The sequence below is a fragment of the Saccoglossus kowalevskii genome, chromosome 19 (assembly GCF_978046115.1).
Source record: "Saccoglossus kowalevskii chromosome 19, keSacKowa6.1, whole genome shotgun sequence".
Taxonomy (NCBI): domain Eukaryota; kingdom Metazoa; phylum Hemichordata; class Enteropneusta; family Harrimaniidae; genus Saccoglossus; species Saccoglossus kowalevskii.
In genome coordinates this window covers 28,822,125-28,832,058 of record NC_140659.1, presented here as the reverse complement: position 1 = coordinate 28,832,058, position 9,934 = coordinate 28,822,125, and the positions used below count along the sequence as shown (strand labels likewise).

The 9,934-nt window shown below is 37.7% G+C and overlaps 1 protein-coding gene across 1 annotated transcript; it reads left to right on the top strand.

Annotated features, from left to right (window-relative positions):
- Positions 1 to 379: 379 nt before the first annotated feature.
- LOC102807717 (carboxylesterase 1F-like) lies at positions 380 to 7,050 on the top strand. The gene is made up of 9 exons (XM_085493784.1): positions 380 to 730; positions 1,274 to 1,421; positions 2,280 to 2,465; positions 2,679 to 2,872; positions 3,496 to 3,634; positions 4,002 to 4,171; positions 4,923 to 5,052; positions 6,076 to 6,253; positions 6,783 to 7,050. The coding sequence occupies exons 1-9, from the start codon at positions 380 to 382 to the stop codon at positions 7,048 to 7,050; spliced, it is 1,764 nt and encodes a 587-aa protein (XP_085349910.1).
- The last annotated feature ends 2,884 nt before the right edge of the window (positions 7,051 to 9,934 follow it).

Genomic DNA, 9,934 nt, shown 5'->3' with positions numbered 1-9,934 from the left:
ACTGACCGGAGATACATATATCCATCTACCTATCAGAACGACTATCAAAAGTTGACCACGTGATTAGAACTTATCGTTGTCGCCGGTTTTAGTCGGAGGTACCAGTTTGCGAAAGGGATGAACGAGGAGTAAAAGCGGAAGATTAAATACATTTGCAATATTTCCCCTACATATTTTACATACCAGTAACACATAGTGATTACAAATTAGTTTAACGGTTATTAAATTTTCCGGAAATCGATGAATGCAAGAACAATATTACATTAAACTACATCCGTGTTCACAAAAATACCTACACAAAATGGTTTCGTCCAGCCCATAGATCAGGTATTAGTATTTATGATGAGATTCGCACAACTGTCGCATTCTCGAAGTAAACATGGACAATATAGTCTATATCATATCACTGGTAGTTTTACTGCCCTACACTGGTGTACTGGGATATGCAACGAGTTACATCAACTCCACATATATCATCAGAGACACAACCCATGGACAGATCCGCGGGTTGAGGAACGTCCAAAACGATGGTCAGCTGCTGGACACATTCATGGGAGTACCTTTTGCAGCTCCCCCGATCGGCGACCTCCGTTATGCTGCGCCCAAGTTGCCCGAACCATGGCTGACTCCTTTAGATACGATTAATTATAGGAAAGGGTGCGCACAGCCACCGGGCAATCAATTACAGTACGACGAAGATTGTCTCTACCTTAACATATTTGTGCCTTATGTAAGCACTTTAATATATTATTTGGGCGTTGTGTTGTTTATTTTGTCTGCGTCGTTCTCAATTGACACATTGCCTAGTATGTTCTATTGTCATGTCATTATTTTTTATCCACACGAATTTCGGCATACAACGCAGATTAGTTCAATCCGTATTTTTTTCTTTCCATTTCCAGAGACATAATATGCGCGTTGTCGAATATTTGCATTTCACACGCGTTACATACGCCCGCTTTATCGAACACGAAGCGACTCGACGATCATTTGGCACTTTTAATAATTGCATTTTATAATTAAGAGCATGTTTATCTTTATCGTTGAGCAAAGTATAAACTCAAACATCTGTTATGGCAAAACTGTTGGTGAGTGGGAACATATCACATAATTATATTTTCTTGAACAAAAGCATTATCTGTTTTCGCCACAGAAGGTTGTTATAATTTATTCATTCGTTAATTCATTCTGTGTTATTCTAGAATGTGAATTTAATCATTCTGTTAGCAATTAAATATTTACTGAATATATAATATGACATTTTTTTTTTCAGCACGAGAATGTGGCTACTGACCCGCTACCCGTACTAGTGTGGATACACGGAGGTTGTTGGATGGGTGGTCAAGCAGACGTCGATGCAGGCATCATTGCGCAGCAAGATATGATAGTTGTTGCTGTTAGTTATCGCCTTGGATCATTTGGTGAGTGCCATTGACCGTACTTTAATTTTTGGTTTTTAAATATCAAGATGAAATAAGTTTACCAAATAAAATGCACATTCAGTGTACTCATCACACCCACCGTAAGATGGAATCCAGTTATTCTAAGTATATCGAAGAGTGGCCGCCATCATGGACGTCATCTATCTTTAAGGTGACGCTATCTCTACTGAATCTTCCAGACACTGTCCGTCAGAGTTGTCTCAAACCGTTCTCGTTATATGTCGGTATTGGTTGAATAGGTGAAATGCCAACAGAGTGATAATACTGAATATCTCGTCAAAATAATAATTCCAATTCTTTAATGGGGTCAATTTCTGTGATAACAGCGCGTTAAAGCCGGTCAATAATTGACCTTTTACCATGTGAGACTGTGCTGTTGATAAATGATAAAATAAAGCTTGGAAAATTTAATTTGAATTAGTTACACTAATCTTTTGTAACTGAGTTCTATAATAATGGGTTATTGCATTACATTTGTCCAATAAAATGTTAAATGTCTTAGGAAAAATGTACATGGATTTCAAAAGTACTCAATACATATTACTCATTACAATATACGGTTGTTTCTGGAAATGTGCATATTATCTCCTTGGCCGATGGCACACACGCCAACATTTACAATACAAGCGTTTCACTCCCCAAAAATCACACACATAACCGGGAAAAAATCCAACCGAACTGTTGCTATTTTGGGAAGCAAATTATCCTGGATGTTCCTATTATAAACAATGCATTACATTTGCGTGAACGTGAAGCCAGGTAATAATGTAGTTTAGTTTTTGAATCAGTTTTATTAGTTTAGTTTAGCTATGTATACATTATTTTTTTCTCCTGTAGGATTTTTAACAACTAGGGACTCAGTGGCAACAGGAAATTGGGGTTTATTGGACAATGTGATGGCATTACAGTGGATTCAGAATAATATCGCAAATTTTGGAGGTGATCCGACTCGAGTTACTTTAGGTGGTCAAAGCTCAGGTGGAGTCAGTGCTACACTGTTGATGTTTGCACCGTCAGCTGCAGGTAGGTATACGCTGTGCAGTATAACTATTTACACTAAATGAAGGAAAATTACAGTCCAGATCTTAAGTGGTATAAAATTTGAAATTGAAAATCTCCCCTTCTTTGCGAAAAATCCTTCTCTCGTTTAAATACCGACGGCTATGATAGAGAAATGGGTTATAATGTATTTCATAAAACGACAATTAAATTCAATTTCTTATTATTTTATTTTAGGTTTGTTTCACGGGGTTCTTTCGCAGAGTGGAAACGCAATGGCTTCATGGGCAATCCATCGACCGCCCTTTGATCCCTTAAACATCACTTATGAATTTGCGGAAAGTTTAGGCTGCCCAACGACGACATCACAGATTATCGTCGACTGCTTGAGATCCAAACCGTGGACCGAAATAGTCGATGGAACCGCCACTGTGAGTGTTATATTGCCTATAAACTCTCAGTAATAAGATGAACATCATGAATTTAAATCATAATTGGTTTGTAAGTCAGAACAATTTCGAAACTAGTTTTGAAACAAGTTTTGAAAGTTGGCAACCGCTCACAGTTATAAGCGACTATCTCTAGGTTACATATTCTTGCACTCAAATTCAATTGACCTTGGACCCAGAGAATTTTTCTAACTTAGAATAAACCTGCTTTCACCAGATACATATTTTTTTCGTGACATTCATGTTGTCGAATGTTAGCAACTCTAACCAAATTATTCGATCAGACCTGATTATCTCGTTCGTTTGACACTATCCCGGTTTTGTGTACTGTTGAGGTTGTTACTCATTTGACAAAATACTGTAGTAAAAAATTATTATTATATATATTACGTTTGAATGGTTGAGATACAAAACATTCGAATTCATAAAAATGCGACGAAACTGGAGCCGACCCATAGCCCCTTGAATACACGTTCCTCTCCATTTTCTCAAAAAATACTGTGTTATACGACGGTTCACTGCAATAACGGTGATATAAGGCCTGAGTATATGGTCTTCTACTACTACCCTCCTCCAATATCATGCTATATATGTTCTATATGTAGGCATATGACGATTGGTGTTTATGGACACCAAACATCGATGGAGTGTTGATACTTGAAGACCCCACCGATTTGCTTTGGAGAGGGGAATTTTCGCAAGTACCGATGATTATTGGTTCTACGGGAAGTGAGTTCGCTTATGGTGAGCTAACCTTCATATTACGCCCTCACAGGCATAACGAATATTTTTCACAGAACATCATACACATATCAGCAACTCACCTGTTTTTTTATAATTGTTGGAGTTTAATCGGACACATGCGTGTGATCATAATATGACGTCACTGAGAATAAAAATGTGGGTACCACATCGTGTCTTCACACAAAAAGGCAAGTACATAAGTCAAATGACTCATTACAAATTACACGAACTCAATGTAATCAGAAATGCAACGTAGCCACCCCGTCAAAATATAGTTCAACTCTAAAAACTTATCTCGAGTCGGATGAAAGTAGATTTGAGAGGCGATATATTAGTTATTTTCACATGTCATTTCCATTTGTCTAAGTTCCTACTACCATGACGAAAGTGGATTTCGACGCAGAAGTACGTGAGATTGCCCAGAACCAGTATGGCTACGCTGGTAACGTCGACGAAGCAACGGACGCCCTTATATACGAGTTTACAGAGCCAACCAATGCATTCGATGAAAAGGAGATACGAGATGAATGGGTCCAGGTGAGTGAAGTTCAGATCAAAGCGCCACAGTCAGCAGGCAACGCAGTCTTATTTCGTGTAGACAAAAATACACTCACATGGCACACCAAACACAACGCGCCGCGCAGCGACGACTGAAACGTTTTAAGTTTTTGGGCTTTAGCAATAAGACGGTCTATATTATGTGGTCAATAGACGAGTCTCGAGTTCCCGGGCGTGTTTCGTCATGGTTGCCACGTTACCTAACGCGCTCGAGACAGAAAGGGCGTGGGGTCGATTTTACAACCGGCCTTCCGTTTGTTTGTGTGCACCAGTTTTTCTTAAGTTGAATATACATGCTTGTTTCTCCCCAAAAATATTTTTTTTTTAATTCACATAGTACGAACACCATTAGGATATAAAATATACATTGTCTTAATACATTTTGAGTGTATGAATGTAAACACACGTTTTGTATAGTATTTTATGAAAAGTTTGTAAATTATCAAAGTTAATTGTTGAATGTCTACAATACAGAATCAATATGTGCGGTATAGAACTGAAGCTAAAATAACTAAATGAAACTACTTAATTCTGCTGACCGGAAGTGAATCCACGTCGACTCGACCGCGTAGAAAAATAGTCTCACTTGTTACCGTCCGCGAACGCGACAGTCAGTTCTCACAGTGTGTTGTATAAAACACTGTATAAACCATCACTACCGCTGCCTAACTTTGGAAGTTGAAGATTTATTGGACTTCTGATCCGAGTAACAAAATAAACTTTTTTTCAGCTGAAAACTGACATTCACTACAGTTCACCGGTAGACGAGCAGTGTAAAGGCCATTCTGCCCAGGTGATGAACGCTTATAAATACGCATTTCTCTATTTTTCTGATGGCAACGATAATCTTGAACACATGGGTAAGTATAGACTGGCGCAGTCGGGGCGATTAATTTGTTTTTTTTTTTGTTTAAATAAAATAAAAAAAATCGCGAAATGGAGGTGTTAGCGCGAAATCCCCTGTAACTGCGAAATCACCCTAGACTGGCGCAGTCGGGGCTATTAATTTGTTTTTGTAGTTTAAATAAAATTAAAAAAATCGCGAAATGGAGATGTTAGCGCGAAATCCCCTGTAACACCTCCATTTGGCGATTTTTTTTTATTTTATTTAAACTACCAAAACAAATTAATCGCCTCGACTGCGCCAGTATAGGGTAAGTACGAAAGCTATTAATGTAGATGACTATACAACCGAGGACAGAATAGTGTGGCAGTTTAGTTTACATATTGATTATTATTATACATCACCGTAATGCCATAATTTACAGCGTGCCGTAATTTTGCGGTATTTACGGGGGTAATTTCACTCTACCATATTAGGAAATGTGAATTCAAAATATGGAATGATTACGCGCGTAAGCGTCCTCTAATAATAAAAACAAACATGGCTGCCACCGGACTCCACACAAAGAAGTTCGCTGATTCTGTTCTAAACATTTTGGATTTCGGCATTCCTTGAAGAAAAAGATTTATTTTTGTAAAAGGTGGTTCGCGACTTGATTATTCACTGTGAATAACCTACTAGTATATAATATAAGGTTATTACGAGAACACCTCAAAATATGCACTCAGACAGTACGCCGCGCTTCGACCTCCGCTGCACGTCGGTCGATACTTCAGCTGTACTGTCTTCGTGCATATTTTGAGGTGTTCTCGTAATAAACTTATTACTAGTAGGTTAATCACAGTGAATAATCAAGTCGCGAACCACCTTTTACAAAAATAAATCCATAAATCTCCTGCCTGTAGTAAAGGGGAAATTATGTCCATGCGGACCAAAATCAAAAAAGAAATCACAAAAAAGTTGATAAAACTACTGAACATTTGAGCGATTGGAGGATTATCATGACGGTTATCGTTATCACCGAATATTTATATTGCAGGAGCTACTCATAGTAGTGACTTGCCTTATTCCTGGGGCACTCCGTTTATGGGACCGGATCGTACCTGTCCGTGGGTCTGCGAATGGGACTCTTGGTCAACTCAACCCTCCTGGAGTGATCTAGACCGAGAAGTGAGTGAGTTTTTTATGAGATCGATCACAAATTTAGCAAAATATGGGTAAGTACGCTTTATTTTTCAAATCAAGTTATTTGTTTCCTCCAATGTGTCACGTGTGATCCACTGATTATCTTACACCAAAAACTAGACTGATCTAGAACTTCTTCTCGTGTTTTATTATGTTGAGTGGTAAGTTTTTCGTCATGTAACGAGAAACCCTGTTCAAACTCTGTTCAATAATTAGTTAGCAAAGCCACATAAATAATAATAATAATCCAATCAAGCTATTATGTAACCTAATATATCAGTACTGTATAATTATTTTTAATTTTATTTTGTTACTTTGTCATTTTGATGTATATATGCATATTCTTGTATTTGTATTTGTATGTTTTTTTTGTTTTTTTTTATGTATTGTTTATTTTTTCCAGTTCTGTTAATTGGTTTGCCCGTTGAACTGTGTATTGAATTAATAAATAATAAATAAATAGGGAGTCGGGTTAAAATATGACGGTACTGTTGTGTTGATATTTTTTTAGTCTCGTCATGGAATTTGTGTAAAACCTATAACCTAATATATTGGTTTCAGGAACCCCACCCCGACACCGCTAAACGGGACCATATGGGAACCTTTCGACGTAACCAACGATGCATATTTGGAGTTCAACGATGTTATTAGAAACACGTATCACTACCGTTCCAGGACGATGCTCTTCTTTCAGGATTACTACCCAAAGGTGGCGTACAGAGACTTCGCGCCATTGCAAGGGTTTGCTACATACCAGAGTAGCGCCATCACGTGTTCTCCGATACATGTTACGTTGTTTATATTCGCTTTAATCACAATGTACTTGTGATTTTTAAACACTATTTATTTAAAGCAAGGGAGTCGTCACCTGCGCATGCGTAAGATGGCCATAGCGTGTCATTGTTTACAAACAAGCGTCTACCAATGAGCCTTTGCATTTTAGCATCTGTTGTTATCGTCGCTTGGGATTCAATTCCCGCGCGTGCGCAGGTGACGACCCTCCCGCTTTAACCATTACATGGGAATTGATTAAGCTCGACAATTTAACATGAGCAGCGTATATCATTTTGTTTTGTTTATAAAAGATTATTGGAAGCTTGTCAAAAATCCAACCGTTGGTATAATACTGTATCAATAAGGATCTGTCGTCAAACGGATGGCGCTTGTTATCAACAGTACACCTGGCGGCGGTAAACGTGACTTCTTTCGTTCATAGTAATCGGCGTCAAACACGTATATATCAATCATCGGCTACATTGTATCTGACTTACTTTGTTTTAGTATATGTTATGTTTAGACACTACTTTATGTAATTAAAAATACAAACGGTGTCGCCATCCAGTTAAAACTTCATTGATTTTTGCTGTGTGATTTCGGAGAAACAAGTTGGACATTCCATGACCGTTTATGTTGTTATTGTCATTTTCACTAAGCACATTTTATTTTATGTTTTTAGATGTTATTTTTCTAAATTAATCCACAATAATTTTATTAAAATCTGCTTCATTTAGATATAACGCTTCGGTTAATTTTACTATATTACTATATATTTTACTACTTGGCAAGCAGGTCACACCTTCACTCCAAGTTGATGGTATATTCTGAAACAAACCCTGGTCCATTATTGTCATAGCAACAGCCACAAAACGATTTGTGAATACCTTCCTTCAAAGCTTGGAGTAAAAACTTCGGACATATCACAATCTACTTAGCTGGAGTGTGGCCCAAAGTTACTATTTTTTACATGATATAATTTTTTCATTGAAAGAATTTTGACCTCTCGAAGGTTCGCAAGAAACCACGGCTCATTATCATTTCTTGGTCAAACGTGCCAGGCAGCTCACATCGGCACTCAGGAAAAGTGGATAAATCTGCAAAAATATATTTGGTCGTTGCTTTGCGCAAAATGTATTATCATACAAATCTTTGAGTCAAAATCTTTGATATAACTCATTCTAATCTGCTTGAGTGTTTGCCTAAAGTTACTATTTTGTTTTTGAGTTGACGCCAGTGCTTTTACTAGATTGACACGCGCAAGACGTGCATTCAGTGCTAGTCTAAATCGTTATGTACGAGTGTAAACTTTATTAGTTGAAACAGCGTTGTTGTCAAGTATGCACACCTAGGAGAATAAGTATGTCAACGATTGGTAAATTTCTGCAAAGATCTCAAATTCATCATCTCAGGACGAACACATGCAGAACAAATCAAATATAGAGTGAAAAGACGCACCATATGCCAGATGTCCAGGAATAAACGAAATGCATTATTATACGCAACACGGAGATCATAAATAGTTTTCGATTATGTTGAAACCAAAGCTGTGAAAAAGGCAAAAGGTTCAAAACAATGTAATTTTAACTTCACTACTGCAGCTAGAAAATTGCAGTGCATTGGCTCTCCCGTATAATAATCGAATCTGTCGTAGCGTTTTTATTGATAGTTATACGTTAATACATTCAATATGAAAAAAACACATACACTACCAGACAGAGTTGATATTGCACTCATCTACGTCATATTGACGTCACAGAATCGATTCGTCGCTAGAGGCTATAGAGTCTTATTGGAAAGGTGTTTTCCAAAAGTACATCGCACCTATTCCGTTCAAGGTAGGTAAATGCTAAACGTAACTCGGAAAACTGTTGTTGACAGGATGAAATAGGGAATAATTGTTGTAAATGGTTTGTATGGCAAATAACATTAGAGAGTGTTGGCAGTATACTCTGGATCAAGGTGCTCAGACGGAGTCCGCTGTAAATGAGAGATTGCCAGTTTCTTAAGCCTGTTTAAAACCTACGGAAACACGTGATAAATTACAATTTCTTTTCACACTGAAAGCATTTACTGCTTAAAACCACACGATGTTATCGCTAAAATGATCACAACTCCGCGGTACCTGTGCCTCAAATCATTATAGAAAATGGGTATGTGAGGCGCTAATTTGTTAAATCAAGCGCGATCTCGCATTCATATAGTGAAATTGCGTATCAACAGATGAATAGTGGAGTTGCTGCAATACTTTTTAAATGATCGTGAAATCTTCTGTGAACTTGATGTCCAGTAAAACTACTATATTAGACATCTAAAGATGTTCTAATTAATTTATTAATTCAAGTTAGTTAAAATACATGCGGATTGTTAATTTTGATCGCTGTTTAGTCGATGAATTAATTGTGAGTGACGGCTGTGTTTGGTCCAGTTTAGATGTAAGTTGTGAACAAATTATATTCGTTACTTCGATGAGTGACATGACTCGTATGTAAGATGTCCGTACTACTGGGACGTGTTGGAAAATGTCTAGCTATAGGATTGTATCATTGAACACAGTAAACTCACTCCAGGTGCGGATACAGGATTTGTTATGGGGGTCCAAACTTTAAAATCGCCAGACTAAGTTAATGATTTTTTTATATTATACAAAAACAAATTGAATAATATTACTTTTTTTCAACGGGGGGCGGACCCCAGGACCCCCCTAGATCCGCCACTGTACTCGCAGTACTGACCCCCTCTGTCTTGTCTACCCCGGGAAATAATTAACCGATCCCATGGAAGGTACTAGTACCTTCCATGCCGATCCTGAGTGATATGATGAATAGGTGATACATGTACCAGCGACTCGCACAATGCCGAGTCACGTACTAACACATCTAATGAGAAGTTAAGCTTAGGAGTTCTTAATATAGGATGATATGGTCGGTGATTGATGT